At 41.7% G+C, this 23,213-nt stretch overlaps 1 protein-coding gene across 3 annotated transcripts in view; it reads left to right on the top strand.

The window, feature by feature from the left end:
* Nucleotides 1-10,204, top strand: part of TRIO (trio Rho guanine nucleotide exchange factor) — a 255,751-nt gene extending 245,547 nt beyond the window's left edge. For all 3 annotated transcript variants that reach the window (XM_055798730.1, XM_055798728.1, XM_055798729.1), the window contains 5 exons: nucleotides 1,999-2,120; nucleotides 4,554-4,632; nucleotides 5,248-5,448; nucleotides 5,889-6,027; nucleotides 7,730-10,204. In XM_055798730.1, coding sequence (XP_055654705.1) covers nucleotides 1,999-2,120; nucleotides 4,554-4,632; nucleotides 5,248-5,448; nucleotides 5,889-6,027; nucleotides 7,730-8,272 — 1,084 coding nt within the window. In that variant the 3' untranslated portion in view covers nucleotides 8,273-10,204. The remainder of the gene's footprint in view (nucleotides 1-1,998; nucleotides 2,121-4,553; nucleotides 4,633-5,247; nucleotides 5,449-5,888; nucleotides 6,028-7,729) is intronic.
* The last annotated feature ends 13,009 nt before the right edge of the window (nucleotides 10,205-23,213 follow it).

Genomic DNA, 23,213 nt, shown 5'->3' with positions numbered 1-23,213 from the left:
TATTGCTGGGGTACTCCAGTGTTATATTCAGGTTTTTTTTACAAACAAGAAAATTCAGCTCGTATTTCTGATTAACTGTTGCAGAAGCCATTGTGGTTCTGTCACACTGACCGAGTGATTGAACCAGAACAGTATGTTGTGGCTTGCCAATGTTGTGACATGCCATCCTGTCAATCCCTTGTTTCCACTAGCAGCATACCATCGTTTTTTAGGAAAATTACTGCTTTCAGGTGACGCTACAGCATTTCGCAAAGAAAAGCCTCTGGTTCCTACTGACATGGCAATGTCACTGTCTTCACTGTTGAAGCACAGCAATTAACGTTTTTGTCTGATTTTAGCTTTGCTGTGATAGAACTTAACAGGCTACCTGGTAACTCAAAACACCTGATTAATAAGAACAACTGCTGTATTTTGGAATGTGAAACTGCATGGTGGAAAAGAGGGTATTCTTCTGAAAGAGCATTCTTTTATATACAGAAAATGTTGCTTAATGAGTAACTTCAGTGTGTCACCTTTATGAATTATGCTCTCAATTCAGAATGATGAGATTTTTTGTGAAGACTTTCTCATTACTAGGTAGAAGAGTGTGTCGTCATCTTAGAGGTTGTACGGTATAGCCCAACTTACCTGCAAACTTGATTGATGGCAGGTTATACTGTTCCTTTTTACTTCCTGCTGCTGCTACTTTTTCCTTTTCAATGGGTATATTTTATTTTTTTTTTATGGGGAGACAGAGGCATTGTAGCAGTTTTGCTAGTGCATCCAGCACTCTTGTGAGATGAGTAAGAGGTAGATTCACTAGGCTGAATTCACTGTGAGTCATGACTTACTGACTATAATTCTGTAACAGTAATGTTTCTTAATGTCATAAGACATTTTCTTTTTTTTTTTTTTTTTTTTTTTTTTTTTAGAAATAATAGTCATGAAATGTTCTTTAAGATGGGGTGGGGGGTCATCTTCCAATATTCCTGATTTATTTTTTTTTTTTCTTCCCTTGAAATTGTGTGGTGAAGACTATGGCAAATAGTTATTGGTTCATTCAGTCAAATGGCTTGCATTTACTGGCATGAATCCAAAGGAAAACAGTAAGAATGATAGAAAATCTTGAAAATATGCCTTATTGTGAAAGAATAACACAATGTTAAGGTTGTTTTAAGCCTAGAGGTGAAAAGTGTAGGGAGGACTTGCCAAGTATTCACATTTGTAAGAGACTTTTACAAAGAAAATTATCTGCTGTTCGTGTCCATGACAGATGGTTAAAAAAAGACTAGAAGTGAATTGAAAGGAAGAAGATTTAAGGAGAGATTTAAAGACAAACCGTTAAACAAAAGGGGTGGCTGAGCAGTGAAAAAGATTAAGGAAGAGTCTGCAGAATCTTTCTCCTGTGGCCGTACCTAACTTATTGCTGTCTCTGCCCTGAAACAGAGAGAAAACTTAAGTCCTTTCCGGTTTCCTCCCATCCTTGTTCTTCCAGATTCTGAGGTCTCCAAAGCTGTGGTGTGAGGTGCACCTTTTTGTAGCAGGGGGATCCCTCTCTTACAAGGAATGAATGCTCTAAAGTACAAATGTTAGATCAGCTTCTGTACGCTGGGAGTCAAGGAGGAAAACTAACCTTGCAGAAAGAGCAATGATGGATGGCTGTCTTGATATGATGACTTATAATTTGAAGGAAGTAGAGAAAGCACGAAGAAACAGGGGAAGCCTTTGATATTATTTTTTTTTTTAACACAATGGAGCCTGGGACATGCTGAGGCAGAGTGTCAGTGAGGATTTTTTTCTAATAATCTAGGGCATTCCAAGATACTTGATGGACACAGAATGCTCAAATTCTGGTAGACGCTTCTGAAATGGCAGGGACAGGGTTAGTAATGTTTGTCCAGAGAGAGACAGGGGCTGTAGAATAAGAAATATTAACAGTGTCAATCTAACTGTCTGATTTCCATAGCTTAAGGTCTGTAAAATGAATACCAAGTTAACGGATGCCATTGTGTTTCCCAGTGACTTAGGAGAGGCTTCACTGAAAATCATTGGCGTCACTGCAGAAGACGATGGTATTTATACATGTATAGCTGCAAACGATATGGGTTTGGTTTCATCTTCTGCCAGTCTACGAGTTTTAGGTAGGCCTGTCTCTTTGCTGTTTTGTTGTTTTTTTAATTATTACATCCAAAGTGTCTGGTACCTGTAGTACAGGAAGAAGAAAACCCTGGCTTTTGGGCATCCCTCTGTTAAAGGGGTATTACAACAAACCTTTTCACCTGTGATATATTACTTGTTTCAGCAAGATTCGATGCACTTCTAGAATGTAACTAATTAGAGGTTCATACAGACAAGATGCCTACACGGTACTGTCAGTGTGTGTTTACCTTGTCTGTCAACACTTGTTCAAAAGTACTATGATAAAATCATATTTTATCATCGTACTTACTCTAGTTTCAGGGAACGTTACTATACTAACAGAAAGAAACGCTAAGGAAAGAGTAGCATTGTTCTGTATTTTCATAGCTCCTTTGCTTGAAACGTAAAGCCACAGTGTTTAGGAGAACATACAACTTTTTCTTGTCCTTGCATCATGGATCTACATTTAAATTACATTATTTCAGTACCTGAAGTGAGGCAACCTGAATGTTTGTGAGAGGACAAAAAGGAAACCTGCAGAGATTAAAAATGTCTGTGTTTTGGAGGCAGACAGCAAAGGAAAAAAAAAATGTTACTTGATGTGTTTGGTGGCATAGTAATAAGTTTCAGTGTATGTTTGTACATTCAGTTATTCTTAAGTGTTCAGGATCCTCCATTTCAGGGAAAACACAGGGAAACAGCAGGATAGCAGGCTTTCTCAGATGCAGTTTATAACAATTGATGCTATCGGGGTCCTTTAATCTATTGAGAGGCCCATATAGTTATCCATTGGTGAGAATTAATTAATGGATTTTAGGTGGAGTGCCTGTGTCTCAAATTGATTCTTATATAAAAGAAAACAAGATATGAAGTGTGGCAATTCTGCCTTTGTACGTCTGTCCCAGCTGATATGGGGACTTGTACAGTTGTCCCGAACCTCTCCAAAATACATTATTTCTTCCTTTTTATTCCAAAAACTTTGCCATTTTCCTGGAATCTTGAAACCAGACTGTGAAAGGTGTGTCCCTTGTAAAACCTCATCTGAAATTTTTGGGGGTTTATTATCAGTGCTGCCACTTTGAGCTCTGCCTGTTGGCAACCGTAGTACGTGCCTTTTGGCCAACATATTGAGGCAGTAATTATTCCTGACACGTCCTGCTCACTGAACTAGACACTCAGTAGTTAAGCCCTAGGATTGGGCTTATATATAAAGAGGCAGAAAATAAAATGTTGTCAGGAAACATTGGTGTAAAGAACAAGTAGAGCTTTTTTTTCAAGTACCTGTTATGTTGTCTGATCAGTTCCCCCACCCCCCCAGTGGCAGATGTATTGTTGATAATGGGACATAATGTAAGATACCTATTCTTTTTGCTGTTTCCTTCAACTTGGCAAGCTTACTCATTCATGTACAGAGGGTTTCCATCACAATTGAACTATAGAATTTGTTCTGCTGCATTGGCCAGGCTGCTTCGGTGTGTAATCCAGTTTGTCTTGCTGCCACCGTGTGTTATATGGGGATTAACAGGACGGGGTGATTCCACTGATAGTATCTCAGCCAAGGAAGCTTTCTAGCCAGGGGATTAAAAAGCTCTTGATGGACCAGAATCAGTGTGAAACTGTGCGCTTTAAGGAACCAGTGTTAACAAGTCTCCTTCCTACAGCAGTACAGAAGCCCCAAACTGTAATTTGACCAGAATCAGAGCCACAGAGTTCCTGTAGACTGAACTACTGTCTTTCAGCCGCAGTCCTTGGTCTTACTGACCTTGTCCAAAAGCAAGTGTTACACTTTTCACTCAAAACTAAACCAGAATTTGGTATGTCTTGGTTACTCTGCAACTGGACTCCAAAAGACAGGCACTTGAATTTTGCTAGCCCTTCTACTAAGCTCTACCAATACTTTTACAAAGAAGTTCTGGCCCCAGTTTTTCTGGGACCATCCTACCCTTCATTTCCCCAGTCTGTAAGAGCAAGGTGAAAACTCGAAGGCTGTAGCACAAAATAAGGTTTCAGCATCAAACTACTATGAGTCCTTTTCAGTCCTTCAGACTTGATGGACTTGACATTTTGTTGTAATCAATTCTTGTGCATTATCTTGTACAACGAGCAAAGAATACTCTTTGCCTCCTATTGCTGTAGTAGTCTTTGTAAACCGTCAATGAAGTAGTTGATTACAGAAGTAATTTTCTTTCCGAGCTGCAAGAGAATGGAAAATATGAGGCCATGTGTTGCTTTTCAATATGGACAAACTCAGCTTTCAAAGAAAGATGATTGGGGCCTGTCTAACTGAAGCAAATTGTATTCCCAAGCTAAATATGAAGTCCAAATATGTTGCCTTCTGCAAACATCTGAAACAATACATTGGTTGTAATGACAACAATTTAGTTGTGCAGAGGATCTGAGTATATTAAATTTTGGCTACACTGTCTTTTTTGTAGGTCCTGGAAGTGATGGGATCATGGTGATCTGGAAAGACAACTTTGATTCCCTCTACAGTGAAGTGGCTGAGCTTGGCAGGTGTGTTCTGTATTCTGATCTCCAAAGCTGTCTTATTTCAAAATATTAATTTCTGTCTCAAAAAATGAAATTCACTTTGAAAAATACTTACGTGGACCTAAAAGGCTAGAATGAAATTGGATTAAACAGAACTGAGGAAGCAAAAAATTTACCAGCACTAGATGGCACTGCATAAACAGAATGTATTTAGGCTGAAGTGGCGTCATAGGTTAAGGGCTTGTATTTTTTTATTAAGCATGCCTTAGTGACTGATGCTGCTTCTGTAGTGAAGCTCTCCTAAACCTTTTTATTAGGGTATGAAAATTACAGACAGAAAAAGTATGAAATTGGGCAAGATGACTAACATATGGTGGTCCAGCTTAATGACGACCTTTGAAAGCGGGATACCGCTCCAAGCTGAGTTCTCCACAAATGCAGATTTCTGTTAGGAGATGATAATTTATACAGAATAGAAGATGCATGCACTGAAAATTCTCGTTTACGTCCAGAAACTGCTCCGCAAGGGTGGCTTATTAAAGATTTAAAATTGGATCTCTCCCATGATACCTTTCAAGGTAAAAGTCAGTCCTTAGTGTATCTCTCCGTTAATTCTTTCCTTTCAATATTGTATTCCAGGGGCAGATTTTCTGTCGTTAAGAAGTGTGACCAGAAGGGAACCAAGCGAGCAGTAGCCACTAAGTTTGTGAATAAGAAGTTGATGAAGCGAGACCAGGTTACCCATGAACTTGGAGTCATGCAGAATCTCCAGCATCCCCAGCTCATTGGCCTTCTCGATACCTTTGAGACCTCCACCAACTACATACTAGTGTTAGAAATGTGTGTAGACTCTACCATTACCTGTAAAGTGCTATCTCTGCAGCTGGCTTTCTGGGGCATTTATAGTGGTTTATGAATAAGGAACTTTAAGATTTCATGGAACTTTTAAAACACCTAAGTAAAATAATGCAGTTATCTAGTGCTGTTACTAAAATGTTGAAGGTAATAATCAGAAGGAAACAACTTAGGATATTAAACCGATATATGGGTGATTGTCTTAGTCTGAAGGTTCAGGAATTATTTTATATCAAATGGTTTCACAAGTGAATCAGGAATTGTGATCAGGTAGCTTGATAGCGAGTCTCCTCTTTCGTACCCTGTTCCTCTGTCTTCTAGGTGCTGAAGGCTACAGTTATTCCTGTAGTTTATGGCCTGTTAGGGTTTTCTTTCAGTTCAGAGATGTGAATTAATCCAAAATATAACCTTTGTAATTCCAATAGGGCTGACCAGGGTCGCCTTCTAGACTATGTCGTGCGATGGGGAAACCTCACGGAAGGGAAGATCAGACTCTACCTGGGAGAGATTCTGGAAGCTGTGCAGTATCTTCACAACTGCAGAATAGCACATTTGGACCTAAAGGTGAGCAGCGAATGGGATTCCTGGCGGTGTGAGCCATTCCAGGCATAAACACCTCCATCTTCTAGGAAACTTGCAGCTGGGAACACAGAACTGTGAAGTGCTTTGAGACTGTATGAAGGGTATGGTTGGGGCTCCATCCTCAAATGCTTTAGATCAGGAGTCCTCAAACTACAGCCCGCGGGCCAGATACGGCCCCCCAGGGTCCTCAGTCCGCTCCCCGGTATTTACAGACCCCCCCCCGTGTCCCCCCCTGCCGGGGGCTGGGGGGGGAACCAAGCGGCCGCAGATGACTGCCTGCCACTGCATCCGCGCGCCGGCCCCCTGGTTAAAACGTTTGAGGACCCCTGGTTTAGATCACTCATAGCCAGCAAAGCAGAAACTTTGAATTCCCTGTGCTTTTTCCATAAAGCTTGCTGGCCCTGTGTGGTCCTTTGTGCTGGAAATAATTGCTGACAGGAAGAGTTTTGTTTGATTTTCGTTGATTTATTTGTTTATTTATTTAATTTCTGAGAAACTTGCAGCAGAAATCCACTTCTTAAGAAGCGTAGTTTCTTGTGAAAGACACTGCTTTTCCTCTCTTCCTGCCAATCTCTTTCTCATCTTTGCATTTTGAAGGCTGTAATAACTATGTGAATGGTACTTCTTTGAGCCTCTGCTTTACCCTTTGAATTTTACTTGAGCCACAAGAATTTGATGTGTTCTTGTAGGAAAAACTATATAAGAAGGTCTTAATCTGAATATTAAGAACTTATTCTTTACACCTTTTTTTCCACCTGTACATGAATAATAAGGAATTTTAGCATTGACAAGTCATCTTTGTAGGCAAAGTCTCTTTAGGCAGAAGGGGTTAGTGGTGAGAGAAAGCAAAAAGAGCCTGCATCTTCCCTCCACATACTTGTGTTTTCCAAGCAGAACCAGTCTGGTCTGCATATTGTAGAGACCCAAAATTTAAGTTTTTCTACTGCTATGTGGAGTTTTATCAGTACTTTTTCCAGTCTCGGGGTACATACAGGTGAGCTAATGAAAAACTAGTTGTACATAAGTCACTCTTATTTCTGGAGCTACTGCTGCTGTAGCTGTGATCTTAGCAAAATAAAACCATAAATGTAATTCCACTTTCAGCTCAACAATAGCGGGGCAATTCTCTTGAAGCCACGTGCATACAACAGGATCTTCTGCTACCATAGTCTCATAACAGTGCACAGCTGCGTTACGTTAAAGGTTCACCAAGTAAAGCTGAATTCTGTTGAAAGCATTGTGAAAATTCTGACAGGGTCTTCCAGTCTGTCATAAAGCAAATACAGCAGTCGCTTTATTCACACTCTGTTTGTAGTTGTTCTTTCAGTGTAAGTTCCCAAACACAGGTTCCTCTGAAACTTTGCAGAGCTGCAGTTGTGAGCCTCTGCGGTATTATCTGACAGAACTGTAGTTCCTACGCAAATTACAGTGCTGGCAGCTAAAATACAGTCATTGCATACTGCAGTTGGCAAAAAACTGCCTGCCAGTTGGTCTGGGGGAAACCTTGGTAGAACTGCCTAGGACCTTTGCAGAGCCAGCCTTCAGCAGTAACCCCTGTGGCTTGCAGCTGGTTATGTTCCTGAGCTGGCAGGCACTGGCTGGGAAATGCTAATGTTGGAGCATTAAGTGTATGTTAGACTGACTTGACAAAAGAAATTTTAACTTTTGCTTTTATGTTTTCTAGCCTGAAAATATTTTGGTGGACCAGAGTTCCACTAAGCCAACAATAAAACTGGCTGACTTTGGAGACGCAGTCCAGCTCAATACCACATATTATATCCATCAGTTACTTGGAAACCCAGAGTTTGCAGCTCCTGAAATTATACTTGGAAATCCTGTTTCCCTCACTTCAGATGTTTGGAGCATTGGAGTGCTCACTTATGTCCTTCTTAGTGGCGTCTCTCCTTTCCTGGATGAAAGTGTAGAGGAAACTTGCCTGAATATTTGCCGCTTAGACTTTAGTTTCCCAGATGACTACTTCAAAGGAGTTAGCCAGAAGGCCAAAGATTTTGTATGCTTCCTACTTCAGGACGACCCAGCTAAGCGTCCCTCGGCTGCACTGGCCCTCCAGGAGCAATGGCTGCAGCTGGGGAATAGCAAAAGTGCTGACAGCATTGACATATCCAGACTGACTTCATTCATTGAGCGGCGAAAACACCAGAATGATGTTCGACCCATCCGTAGCATTAAAAACTTCTTACAGAGCAGGCTCTTGCCAAGAGTTTGACCTTGCTTGAAGTTCTCTCTCATTCTCTTTCACCTGCCAATCAATCAGACTGGAGATAGACTCCTCCTGCCAATCGATCAGACTGGAGATAAACTCCTGGCGATCAGCTGTTGACTTGAATTTTGAGGAAAGTGAACCCCGAGCCAACCAGCTGCTAGCGAATGTTCGTGTGCAAACGCATTCCAGGGGGACCCGCGCAGGGTGGCGCGGGGGACTGGCGATGCAGACTTCACTGGGGTGGAGGATGATAGCACTGTACTCTGCAAAAAAGCAGTCACGAGCGATACAGTAACAGTATTTTATTCAGGTTTCTGCAAAAAAAAAAAAAAAAAAATAGTTTTTTTAATAAACCAAGAGTTGAATTTTGCAAGTGAACTTAACTACCGTTTTCAAGATTTATTCAAGGAAGAAATGCCTATGTTCAAAGCACTGGTGTTAAACAAAAACGAAATTATGCCTGGAGAAGACTCACCAAAATGGCTGCCCGTTGGTACGGTCTCCATTTATAACATCCGATTTTCACTTGGTCCTAGAGCTTTCCAGTTGCCTCGCCTGTATGTATCTCACGTAGCAGTGCACTGAGATCAGACTCTGCTTTTAAGTGCATCCAACCTCAAAGTTTTTGCATACAAATAGAATGAATTGTTTTGCTCTGATAAAATGTAGGCCTTACTTGTATATAGACTGTTACCTGCCTTCGGTCTGTAATTTTTTTTCCCCCCTCCCCTTATCCTTCCCCTCCCCCCCTCCTTCCTAAATGGTGGTATGCCACTGTGCGGGTCTTCAGTTTGGGTCAGTACTCACTGGCCCCTTAGAAAAGGACTTCGGGTTGGTGCCCAGCTTGCTGGCCCGATTGTCAAGCAGTATACAGCAGGATGAAATACTGTAAATGCACTCATTTGGGATTTTGTTTTCTTTCATATCATGTGCAATGTTGTGGCTTTAACATTTTATGCAACTATTTATGAGGACCTCTGTTGTAACTGTAATAAATATATAGAAAAAGCACATACTTAGTATGGCGAGCTTTATGGTTTTGTTTGTGTGTTTGGGGTTTCTGGGGGGGCAGGGGTGGGTGTGTTGTGCCACACTGTCATTATTAGTTTAAGATGAAGGTTAGCATAGAATCTAGTCGACTAGTCAGTTTTAAGGATTGTTTGAGAGAGAGAGAGAGAGAGAGATTCGTATCCCAGATCTCAAACTGGTTAACAAGTAGGGTGACACTTTAAAAAATGTATTATTATATTCAAAATGCCAAAGTCTGACTTTCCCAAAATCAGTCTCAACGCTTACTTACTTTTTAGAATTTTCAAATCTGTGTTTACTTCTTTCTGTGAAACGAACAAATGAATTTTGTGCTCTTTGGTGAAGAATACATTCAGAAAGTAGTGGTCAGAGGACGAGAATCTGACACGTAATGTAATTGTCTTAGTAACTGTTTTTAAGGTTGAAGTAATATTAACGTGAGCTATTTAAAGAGACAGAGATGGGTTTCTGTGCATCAGTGAGTTCATAAGGGTGTGTTGTCATCTATGTTTGTGTGAAATGCCATGTTTAAAAGAAACCAAGCTGACATCCCACGGTAGTTAGATATATGGGTCTTAAGCCATAACCTAGCTTGGGTTAGTTTAGAGCTTTGCGGCTTCCACTGTATTCTATTTATTCCTTTTTTGGGTTTTGGCTTTTTTGTAAAGTTGTACAGAAACTTTTTAAAAGAAAACAACTGACTTTGGAACTGGATGTGTATTCGTACCAACCTCATATCATTATGTTTGTGTATTATTTTCCTTTATTGTTTTAGTTAAATTTTTGCTTTATTTTGCATGTATATTTTTTTGTACAGTGACGTTACATGTTTACACAGTATGACGTGATGTAAATATTTTATTTTGCCATCAGTTATTTTGAAAAAAATTAAACATATTTGACATATTTGTCTGATCTCTTGCTTTAAGGAGTTTGGAAGTTTAGGTTTGGTTATATTTTGATTCGGCTCTGTATTTAAAAAGAAAAAAAGCACGTTATTTTATTGCCATAAAACTAATTTTAAATTGCAATGATGTATCTTTCTTTCATGCCTTACAAAATAATATTTGCCTTTGCTCTGTGTTGAGTGCTTTGTAGTGTCATGATTGCTTTTATATAAAACATGCATAACTCTCTAACTGTGGAAATTCATTATAGTCTTTATTAGCTAGTAGTTTTTGACCAGCAGAGTCTTCTACCAGATGTTCCCAGTTAAAGACCAAAGGATCATATTTCAGTTTAATATTAAACTGGGCAACAGATTTCCCACGTCCTTTAGGCATTCCAGATTCATTATGAAGAAAAGTTACTTCCAACTGTAAAGGCTTGGGGTTTGCAGCGAAACTCTGTTTGCATCATGTAAGAAATGAAGGAGAAAAGTTTTTTATTGTGCACATTTATCTCTCCCATTTCTGTTATCATTAATCCATTTGCAATTCAAAATGAAGTGAAAGGTCAGGGAACAATACGGAGCGTTTATGCTTGTCACTGCATTGTATATGTGATTTTTTTCCCACTTTCTTCTCTGCTGTTACCTGTCAGGTGATGAAACAGTCCCTTTGTTCCTCACAATGTGCTACTGAGACAGACAATTGAGAGGGGCAGAGACTATTCAGGAAGGATGTACTGCCAAGGATAAGCCTTTGGAAGCTTTTGCCATGACAGGGAAATAGATGGCAACATGCTCCATGGAACAGTTTGTGTCCTTGAATTGGCTAAAATACTTGGTTTTGACTGAAGATACACTAAACTGGGGAGAAGCTACCCAAATGCTATACAGAGAAATAATGCATTTGTAGACGTTTTAAGTAGCAGAGGGATGTTCCACTCGTATCTAAATGAGAGTGCACTCTTTCTGGCCCTCTCTGTGAGCCCTGCCTCTTGGGAAACTTAACATCTTGACAGAGTGAGGTTTTGCACCAAAAGCTGCTGTTCCATGCAAGAGCTTCCAGCTGAAGAAAGCCTGAATGATGGGCTCCTCAGCTTTGATGTCTCTTCACATGCTTTGAAGAAGTTATGTGTAAGGTCCTTTTGATCCGCTAAATTGCGTAGTCAGGGAATTTAATGCCACTTGGACTCAACCTGGGCACAGTTCTTGTTGGCTGTCCTGCACACAACAAACCAGCGCCGCAGGCTGATGGAGAGTGAAAACTAACAGCACGGATCAGAGCAGCTGGTGTGAGGTCTCTGATCCAGGAATGTTGTAGAGCGTAGGGAATGGCAGTCAAGCAGGGTTTGGGAGCGCAGGAGATTGTACATTTCACGACACAGCTTAACTTGAAAACCATTGTGCCAACTGCTAAGCAGAAAGCCTGGCTAGATATTCCCATGGTCAGGGAAGCAACCTACATGGTCTTCCTCATGGGAAGACCTGACGCATACCTGCCTGTGCTCCTGAGGAGTGGGCTGGGAGAGTCTGGTGTTCTCTTGTGTGAAGGTCAGTTGTCTATGTCATCCTCATTCTCAGATGGGACTATTAATGTGCTGATGAATAGAAGAAAAAAATAATTGTGGGTTTTTTTTCCTTCAAACCCAAAAGCGTGTTCAGGCCAGGGCACAACAGAGATCCTCCAGACTGACACAGCAAAAGCATCTGGCTTCCTGAAGATTTCAGGACCTGTGCAGACCTGATCAGTAGTAGAAGATGCCTGAAAATATAATGGGATGGTCTTTCCATGTAACGTACTGATCGTACAGTCCACCCTACACGGGCTTTCTCAGCAGTGGGGCGTCATGGAGGACTCCATCAAACAGAGGGGCTAACGAGTGAGAAACTAATGTTACCAAAGGGAAAACCGATGTCTGACTTGAGGCTAAGCCCCATGGATCCCAAAATCTCAAGAGAAATGATGACAGGAATATACTTAACCAGTGCCTGTGGGTAGTGAGATCTATGAGTAGCCGGTATTTGGTGAAGTATTTGGACAGCCGGTCTTTGCGGTGAACAACAGTGTTATTTGTGTGCTAGAGGTTAGTGTGCAGGGAGTGCTGCCACGTCTGCTCCGCTCCACAAGATGAGCTAGGCTTAATTTATATAGCCTTTCCACGCGTGTATAGACTCAGTGTGGGTGTGTTACTAGTTCTGCTGCTGTAGGGATTCAGCTGCACGTGGAGGTGGGTAGAACCAGGTAAGATCAAGTTTCTGTATTTGTTTAAACCAGCTTCAGGTATTGTGGTGTTTTTGTCAACACCACTGGAAAAACTTCCGAATTTATTTCTGAAATTAAATCTTGATGGGGCTTATATTGGAGATTAACAGGTAGGGTTTGCATCTGTAGAGGTTGTACTTCCAGTACTTCTTGCACATTCCCATCTGGCCAAACAATCAAGGCAAAAGGCTTTTTCTGTGTGCACTGAGATGCAAGAGCATATGATCTCTCATCACTGCAAAGGAGCTAGTGCTTGCTCTTCACTCTCCTTCCTGGCAAGCAAAGGTTCATACTCAGCACCTCAGGCTTCATGTGCCTAGCGGTCACCTCAGCATTTCCCAAATAAATGCACTCAGTGGCCCTCTGTGCCATGCCGGAATGCTGAGCATCAGTACCAGCATGAGATCTGTTCTGCTGGCCTGCCACAGGGACTAAGAGCCTGATGTGCAGGAACAGGAGAATATGCTGCTCTCATGATGTCTTTGTCCTCAGATCAGGAACACTTACCATCTCCCCGAAGTCACTTCCCTTAGCCTTATCCAAAAAATTTCATGGGAATGGGAGCGGAGGGGCAGTTGGAGTTACTGAGGAGAGCACTCTGATCTCCTCCCTTTTCCCTAGCAGTGTCAGGAGAGCCAGCACCAAGCCTGCTAATAATAAACTCCCATCGGCAAATCTGTGCCTTCCAGTAACAGAAGCCATTACGAACCCTGGTATTAGAGAAGAGCACCGAGCGTCCTGTTTTCCCTACTAGTTGTAGGTTAAAATGATGAAATGTGCTAGAGATGCATCTGAGGTTTAATACATGAACTCTTTGAGCTATCTTCAGGAAAGAAGGTACTCATGATGTCTTCATTGTCTAATTGTTGAGAGCAGTAATCTGAAAGCTGCTTTTTTTAGTGAGTTTTCCGCTTAACATGTGTGTGGGGATGTTCAGCCTGGAGAAAAGGAGGCTCAGGGGAGACCTTACTGCTCTCTACAACTATCTGAAAGGAGGTTGTAGCAGGATGGGTGTTACTGTCCTCTCCCAAGTAACAAGTAACAGGATGAGAAGAAAATGCCTCAGATTGTGCCAGGGGAGGTTTAGATTGGATATTAGGAAAAATTTCTTCACTGAAAGGGTGGTCAGGCACTGGAACAGGCTGCCCGGGGAGGTGGTGGAATCACCATCCCTGGAGGTGTTTTTAAAAAACACATAGATGTGGTGCTCAGGGACATGGTTTAGTGATGGACCTGGCAGTCCTGGCTTAACAGTTGGACTTGATCTCAAAGGTCTATGATTCTGCTCTTGACTACTGGAGAGACTCTTCATCCTTGTTTGAGGAAGTGAGGTATTTGAAACTGTATTGGTTGCAGCAGATGTAGCTTCAGATTCCATCATGGTGCCTGTGGTAATGTACTGGTTCTTACTGCTTGAAATTTCTGGGTTTCTGAAGGAAAACACACTCCACCCAAAGAGGATGAATATATTGAGCTACGAAAAGGATGAAACCTTAACAGCAAAGCAACACTTTAATCTTTACAAACTCAATTTCCAGCCTCCCAAAGATATTCTGTCCATTACTGCCCCAGCGTATTCTCCTCTGTCATACTAAATGGCCTTCCTGATGAACCGATCTCATGGAAGAGAAGTCTACTGAGGATTACTTAATTATTGTTTTACAATGGCACGAAGTCATAACTTTGTGTAGCAACAGGCTGTGCAGTTGAACTCTATACTGTGTGAAGAACCCACTGACATCTTCCTCTGAGGTCTCTGAAGCTTTGTGTAAAAGGCAAGGAGCAGTTCCTCTCCCCAACTTTTGTCCCTTACCTTTGCTTTTACAGTCTTCTACCTCACTTTTATTTTGGTCACCTGTTTACCAGGCTAAAGAATACTAGCCTGTTATTCTTCATGGGGAAACTATTTACCATCTTAATTGCCTTCCTCTGAACCTTCCCCAAGTTCTTCCAAGCTGTGTATTTTCTGTGATGGGAGGAGGCAAAGCTCACACAATATTCATGATACAGGTGCATCATGAGTTACACAGCTCTAAAACAGCACTTTGTTCTCTGTTCCTTTTCTAAAAATTCCAAGAGTTCACCTTGCTTTGACTTCTTTTGAGCTGATAATTCTTAGAATATTAAATCTTGAGTTCGTGTTTCCAAGTTGAGCGTCAGTGGTCGATTTAGAGCCCATGATCATACATGGAAAACCTGGATCCCCCTTTCAGCACAGCCCCCATGAACATTCATTTTCTCTCATTTAATTTTTTTCAGCTGCTCTATTTTCCAGACAAACCTGAAGTCTGAACCATTACGATTGCCTTAGGGAGAGATTGTTCTGCTGAAACCACGCATGGAGATCTCTTATATTAAACAAATAGAAGCTGACTACTGCTAGCCTTCATTTCACTACTCAGATAGTCAGCATAGCTCCCCTGACTTTTTCAAGAACTGCTTTTGCCGTTTTCTTGCCAGCTCCTGGAACCATCAAACTCTTTCCTCTCACCCTGAGGAAGGAAATTGTAACCTGCCTTGGACTTGATTAGGCTGAAACTCTTCACTTCCAACTTAAATTTCAGGCACTGATTTTAGTGACCACCCTCACTTCAACAAAAGGATTTACTTGTGTCAAGCAGGAGGCTCGTTCCCACACCAAAATCACACGTCAGGAGTATCTCCAACGATTACTTGCAGAAATTTCATATCAAGCTTCCTGAAGACTCACCTGGCAGTAGTCACCACCAGGAATTCACTTGCACATCCTGAACTCGGCCTCTACAAGGGTTGGCTATCCCAAGCGTTACTCTCAAATACTGAGGAAGAGCTGAAAGTTTGCCCTGTTGTACTGTTGGGAATCTGCCTAATCCCTTCTGGTCAAATAGCAATGAACATCACTTATCTTGCCTGTTTTTAGACATCTTGCCTGTGTGTTGCTGAAGACCATGTGATCGCTTGAGGTGAATGGTTCTTCAAGCTCTCAGACTTTCCCTTCAGTGATGCCAAGATCCACAGAGTGTTTGCAGAATGATGTCATTTAATTTGCCATCTCTCAAGACTGATGGTGAGAGTGTGCTTCCTTCTTTGGTGATGGAGCACTCTCCTGGGACTTGGAGGGTTCTGGACTCTTTGCTTGCCAGGAAAACTCAAAGCTGAGGATCTGAGCTTGTTACAGGAGTTAACGCCTCCATCAGTTTGTTCAGCTTTTGTTGCTGTTGTTGGAAGCTTTACATGCTAGTGGACAGTCCTGACTGGTTCACACTGACGGAAAAAGAATGTCATGATACATCATGAAGTATTAAGGGGAGGCTTTTAGGATGGGGTGTCCTGAGAATCAACTTGATCGCCACCAAAACATGCCTGAACATGAAAATTATTCACTGCTTTTGGAGTTTGATGGAAGCCTAAACTCATTTCTTTCAAGGCTCTTTCACAAAGACAGGGGGTAAATCTGGTGGTGATTGCTGCTTTTGTTGTGGTTAAGGGTTGTAGGTGATAACTGGGGATCTTGCCTCACTTTTCAGACCTGCTTGCAAAGAATGGAAAGCTTGCTGGTTTACTCCATCCTACAGGTTGGGTGTTAAATGGTTCTCAAGTCTAAAGTGAGTCTAGTCTTTGCCTTTTTGGATTAAGTACTAATTTTTTTGCTGATTTTTTTGCTTCATGTTTAGCTATTTGTTTCCTTTTCGAGGCCTCCATCTGCTTATACTCTGTTACTTTTTCTCTATTTGATGAAGTGCAGATACAGTATAAATATGTGATGCACGATTAAGTATAAGATTGCAATAGGGGTCAGCACCTCCACTGGGGGAGTAATCTCCTTGCTGTAAGAGGCTCTCTGTCTTCTCTCATCCCACTCTCTAGGGAATTTCTGGGTATGAAAATACTGGCTGAATTCCTACAGCTTTACCTTTTGACAAACTTCCCCCCGCCCCCCCCCCCCCCCCCCCCCCGGGGTATTTGAGAGATTAATAACTGTTTCCTCTAATGTTGTTTTCTTCCAGGTAATTTAATGGGTTTTTTAAAAGAGTTTATGCCGGGCCAATAGCCATGTGTTTCTGCCAGAAGTCAAGAAATCAATGTCGTTGTTTTCTTTTCCACCTAGCACATCTCTGCGGTCGAGAGGTTGCTTCATAGCTCACAGAAAACTTCAGCTTTGTCCTTTGTTCTGCAGAAAATCAAACCTTCCAGGGCAATCTTCATACATGGTAGCTGTCAAAACTAAATGATCTAATGGTGTGACCCTGGGGAATTAATCTCACTGGTTACCTGGCAGTTGCAGGACCTGGTAACAGCATGAGCTTGTTCTGCCTGGTGTCTTGGAGAAGCCAAGGGTCCCATGCCCAATTTAAGACAGTCAGCAATTCAAAAAGTACATAGGGAGGCCAAGACAGATGGAGATTGGGGAGAAATGAGACTACAGAGAGAAACAAGGGAAAAATGGAAGGCAAACACAGAAAAGAGGTGACTTGCCCATGTTTTACTAGGATGCCAATGATAATTTACCCCCCTTAGGAGTAGGCACGGACAATGCTTGACTTTAACTGTGCATCTGATCCCTGCCCCCACCTCACAGTCTGACCGAGGGAAGGATGGTGCACCCACAGAAACCGTGACACGGCTGCCTGTGCCTGTTCTGCTTTTTGGTATGGAGCTTTACAACCAGTATCTGAAGTTAATGTCTCTTTCTCCACGTTGATACCGTGCTATTTACTGCCGCTTTGTACTGGCTGTAAGTTGCCTGTTGCTAGACCATGGCTGGCTTTAGAGAGTGCACTGCCATCCAGCAGTTCAGCCACGAGAAATACGTTGCAGCCAACCTTCAACATCTCTGGAGCAGGATGGGAGAAATGCTGAAGAGGATGATAATCCCTGGAGATGGGAAAGAGGAGGATTGGCTTGGAAACATGTTCAAATATGCAAAATAGTAATCAAGATTTTTACTCTAAAAAGTATTTCCAGTAATTTATGATCAACTAATGGATCTAGTGGAGGCAGGATAAGAGTATACTGGGAATAGATGGCATCCTTTCAAAATAATCTGCTGTGCAAGTTAAAAGCATTCCCCTAGAAGTATCTGCTGCTTGTCTTGGAAGCTAATATTCCAAAGAGACTGCAGAGATAAAGTTCAGAGAAACAAAAATATTTGGTATTTAATAAAGATATTATAAGTAACTTTGAGTAAGAATGTTCTGGGATAGTCAGTACATGGCTGATAGGACTATGATTCCTTTTCATCCTCCGAATGGATGGGCAGGGGTGGCATTTGTTTGTGAAAGCAAACATCTGTTCCTGTTTGCATGCTGTGACTTTTCCAGTTGTGCGTGGTTAGGTAAGTAATGCAGGTGCTTGATCAAAGCTGAATCTTCCTCTTGAGTCTGTAACGTTTGGTTTGACAAATAATCAGGAAACTTAACTATTCTCTGTTAGTCAACTGTAAGAGTTGAGAGGGGTAACCTTCTACAAGGCCTAAAAACCATCTGTCGGTTTGAAAAAAATAAAGAGGAAATGGTAATGCTCTTTTCCATTAGTTCAGATGTGAACTGTTCTCTACTTCAGTGTGCCACAGAAACTCTTTATGTGCTTTGCACATCTATTCCCGGATAACCTGAGTATTTTTTCTAACAGTCTTGCTTTTCTAGTTTATAATTTCTATCACACATCAGACCCTGTGTTAGCAAGCAAACATTGTGACAATCTGTCCATATTTGAAGTGGTTTGGGTTTGGGTTTTTTTTTTTTTTTTCCAGAAGAGAAGTATTGAAGCTACATGTGCATGCTGTGGAATCTAATAGCGTGAAAGCTGCAGCCGAAGTTGTAAAGTTGGGGGTTTTTTTCAGGACCTTGGTATTACTGTCTGATGTAATGCAGGATTTAATTTTCCATGGTTAAGTTGGCTTGATGTCAAATGTTGACTTCTTGCCCAAGTCAGGCAGAGAAATATCAACTTCTACCATGTTACTTGAGCTTCCACCTCTGTTGTATTTTAGAGGTGCAAGGAAAAAGCTTTCCCATTGGATAAAGGGGGGTATTAGATGAAGAATACATCTCTGTGTAAATGCTGGAGGTCTTCTAGAATGAAGTAGTATAAGGGTGGGTTGTCTTAAGTATCAACAGCTGTTGTATTTCTCTTTTATGCTGTGGTGTTGTCCTGGGGTATCTGCTACGCTGCCTTATTGCAGCTATTTTTTGTCATCAAGGTTTTTTTTTTGGTTTGGTTTGGGTTGGGTTTTTTTAGTAGCATTTTGAGTTATTTTGAGTTTCTCCAGCCACTGGAAGTGAAAATGATGTTATTTCATTGTAGAGAAGCGTTACACTGAAAGCCATTAGCTTTAGCAGGGATTGTTGTTCTAATCTTTCTGCTGGAGGACACCATCCCCAGAGCTCTGTTTGTACCGCTCTGGGGAGCTCTGCTGGAGCTGGTGCCCCGAGATGTCTACTTGTATTTCTCCAGATTCTTCCCTTCTGTACATACTTACAGCTTTCCTAGACCAGGAAAGAGGTGAGAGGAAAGGCAAACGGGCTCTTTGCTAATTATGGAACAGTTAAAAAGGTCTTTCCTAGGTGCTCTTGGCCGTGGGGGACGTAGAAATGCTTGTGTTGGGAGAAAAAAAGGAGACACAAATGGCAAATCGTGAGAGCTGTGTGGGAATTCACGCTCTTCTGCTGACTGCCTGTCCTCAGTTCTGGTGGTGGGCGTGAAGAGGGGCAGGAGGGCTGTACGCACCACAAGGACACGGCTTTGTGTGCAAAGTACCGTGCCTTATGGACAAAGCACTCAGGTGTTGAGAGCAGCTTTGTTGAGAACAATCTGTATGCATGGAGAATCCAGCAGGTGAACAAGTTTTGTATAAAAATTTGAATGGACTAGTGTCGTCACCTTCGTGTTTTAAAGCAGACTGCATGTCCTGGCCTACCTTTGAGGTGACCAAGCAGCCATTACATCCTAAATCTGTCATGGCAATGGGCATGCTGCAGCTTCCAGTTTCTAGTCAGACAGTTGACTCCGCACTGTGGAGCTCCTATATAAAAAGCCAAAACTGCTTTAACTGTTGGTGACGGTGCTGCTTGCTTTAGCAAGGCTATCACAGCAGTCAGGCGATGGAGAAGACGGTAGCAGAGGTCTCTGCACTGTGAAATCCTGTCCTTGGTTCTGTTGAGGAAAATGGGAGGTATGGAAGCTAGCTAGCATGTATTTGCCATTCCCTCAGCCATACCCGGGCTGTTTTTTTTCAAATGTTTTGATTAATTCCATAAAAAAGACAAATCTAATGTTACATTTGGGGGCGGAGGGGTGCTTTCAAAAACGATGGGTGCATGTATGGAGACCCAGGCTGTTCAGTTTGCAAAACCTGCCACCATCAGCAGCCTTAACTTTGGCATTTTAGGCCTCCTACTACTTTGACTATACAAATGTATCAGCTTCTGTTGAGTTGCTCATTTGCAGCTGACATAGTGCCGCTTAAAAGCGGTGGCTCGTTTCTGGCTGATCTCCATGCTGGACTTTATGACAGGTCTCTGTATTTGTTTATTGAGCACAAATTTTACTATTGGGTGTAGCTTTTTATGAAGTCCGTCTCCTGGAAATACTGCCAGTGGAAAGAAGTATAACTATATGATATTTACCTTACCATGAGGCTGTTGTAGTCTTACTGTTTGACTCACGGTAGTACAACTCATGCTAGTACATTTTGTGTTAGAAATAATACTTGAAGGTCAGTGGAGGAAGGACTGTGCCTGCGTTTGCTTGGAAAAAACAAATGTAGCAAAGCGTAAAGAATTGTCTGCTTGAGTTTTTGAACTTGTAATACACAGCTGATGGCAGAAGAGAGTTGTGTGTTTTACGATTGTTAGAACTAATTAAAAACTTTAACAAAATATATAAATCCAGCAACATTTTACTTGTATGACCTGTAGAGAAGTGCTCCAGCACCTTCCAGAGTAACTTCCAGTAGCTAGAGAAAGTGGCAGAATACCTCATCTGATTCAATTCTTTGAAATTTCCTGAAGATGAGGTGTCTCTGAAACATGAGGCACTTGTTAGCAGAAGAGACCCCAAGAGCAAGGCTCTTCAGCGCCTCAGAGCTGAGGATGATCTATATTTAACAGCAGCAACGGTTGTACATTCTGTTCCTCATTGGTTTCCTGCTGTGCCTCCAGCATGTGAGATCCCTTCCCTCACAAAAATGGAAGTTTAGGTGGTCTCCCTTTCATTTCTCCTCCCAATTTGTCATGCACTTATGCTCTAAGTGCTAAAACAAGTTTATGAAGATATGTGGAAACCATTTGAGCTTTTGAAACAAAACCTGTGACATGAGAATCCAATTACGTGACTGTATAGTTAATGATCCTTTTAAATGCAAAACTCCCCATAAAAATTTGGTGGCAGCTTTGAGTACCTTCAAACTGTCAAACTGAAGTGCCACAGAAAGTAGCTTTATTCTGATGTAATGTAAATCCAGATTGTTCGGAGGATATGATTAAATATAGAAGTAATTTTGAGGCAATAAAGACAGAATCCAAGATGCAGTCCTCCTCCTCCAAAACTTAGGAGGAAGTTCTAGTGCTACTCAAAATCCACACCTTCCTTGTGTAAAATGGATGCAAGAGTCTGAAATGAAACACCAGCTCCTGACTCCTGTAACTTGTAGCAATGATGTTTGGAGACCAGCCTGCCGGGCATGGACCAGACCTTGAACCTAGGCTGCACAGGCTGCTTTGTGCATACCCACGGGTGGCAGCTGGGACCTCTGCACACCTGACGTGCTGAGGGAACAACCAGTCTTGCAGGGCCAGGGGGGTGTCTGGAAATCCTATAAACACCCAAAGCCAGAGACAAAATTCACTGAGACAAAATTTCTGTGGTGGAAGGTGGGTGCAGGGAAAAGTGTGTGTGTGTATGTATATATTTGAGAAGAAGCCACATGGGAACAGCCAGGAATTTTCATTTTTACCTTCTCAACACTGACTGTTTTTTAAAGAAAATTTATGTCATTTACTTGCCAGAAAAGTAGAAATCCTAATACTTGCAGTCTAAATAGAATGTTGAAGGCGATAAGATTGATTAAAAAAATAGAGAAAAAGAAATCATTGAATCCTTTGTGAGGAAGGTGCTGACATCCCTTGCAAACAGGAGAATTCTGCCTTTATTGTCAGTGACTGCAAAGGGAGATGAGAGTGCTGCTTCTCTTCACAGCGGGTCTTGTGCGTTCAGCTGAAGAGTCTCCATCACCATGGTATTTTCACCATCTCTCAATTTTAATCATCAAGCTTTGCTTTACAGATGGAGAAAGCTTCTTACTTCCTTTCCCCTTTCTTTAACAGGTGGTAAAAGGATTTTCTGAGGATGCATAAGATTTTGGCAGCTGCAAAAATAGTTTCATCCTCTGAATTTCTGCCTCATATCCTAACTAGAAAAACTTAATGTCATCCTTCCTTTTGTGTTGTGAAATCTATAAAGTATAGCATATATTAGCTTAGCAGTAGGTTGTTTTGACCTGCTGAATGAAAAAGCACATACATTAGTTTCGGCTGTCAGCGTGGATGGTGATTCTGTTAGGAAATGGGGAAAAGGCAATGGAAAATAGAACCTTTGCAATTCAGAATGAGCAAACTGTTAGCTGCACAAAGCATCTTTCAGAAAAGAACATCTTCTGTTACTGTTTCTATTAATCTAAAAGTCATTTTGATCAATAAGGTGCATATGAAAAGGGTCATGTACATGCTCAAGCCCTTGCGTCTCCATACTTTTCCATCAGCATTGTTGCTTTTCTGTGTACAGGCTACTGCTTTCCCTTAACGACCTTGTTTTTTACATCTGTTTCACTTTCCTGCTTGTTGCAGACTTCCTCTGAAGAAACTTTGTTCTTTTCACTGATGGCATTTAATGTTTTGAATTGAGGTGACTCCTTCCTCCTAAAAGAAGTAGCTCCCTTCTTCCCCTTCATGATCCTGTTCTGCTGTTTCAGTACAAAACAAGCCGCCACTGATGACTTTTGCGGTTCTTCATGGAGCCAGCAGAAAGCGGCTCACTCCTTTTCCTTAAGAGGAGAAGCCCAGGGAAGGGGGTGCTCAGATCTGCAGATCTGTAGCCTCAGTGAGTCACAGCACCCAGGTCTTAAAATGCTTACTTTGAGTTGCTGCTGTCAAAAGTGCATAGCAAAACATAAATATTTAGTCACTATTCCAAAGCCAGACACTGACACTAGACACACAAAAAAAGAACAACCCACAACAAAAAAAACCAACAAAACAACAAAACCCTAACTGCCTACAAATAAGCTGTGTCTTGTTTCTTCTGGCAGTAACATCTTACAGCCTGAAGGAGAAACAGCTGAGTTCCGAGTCTTTTCGTGTTCATTTCTAAAGACAAAGAAGCCATAATATTGGATCTTATTCTCAGTATGAAGTACCTGATTTACAAAGAATTATCCAAAAGCAAGGCCTGTCACAGATTTTTAGCAGGGATTCCTTTTCCCAAAGATGTTGATCTCCTGTGCCCAAGCTCAGGCACTAGGAGGAGGCAACTCTGCACCAACAGCTTGCTTGGTGCTTCTGAAATGCAAATCTATCCAGAAAGTGGATTGTATTGATGCTAGTCCCCTTACTAGTCTTCAGAAGGAAAAGGATAACATGTTGGCCCACCAAGTAGCCCTTTGTGCACCTGCATAGGACAGCACCTCTCCTGCTCCCAGCCGATCCAGCTGCAGCAGAAAGTTGCCAACGGTAAGAATAATTGTTCTTAAAAGGGTGATTTTCTTCTAGGTAACAGACAAGAGGGTAGGA

Source organism: Falco peregrinus, chromosome 3 (genome assembly GCF_023634155.1).
Source record: "Falco peregrinus isolate bFalPer1 chromosome 3, bFalPer1.pri, whole genome shotgun sequence".
NCBI lineage: Eukaryota > Metazoa > Chordata > Aves > Falconiformes > Falconidae > Falco > Falco peregrinus.
Note: the sequence above shows the minus strand (reverse complement) of the source record. Positions and strands in the feature narration are given on the sequence as shown.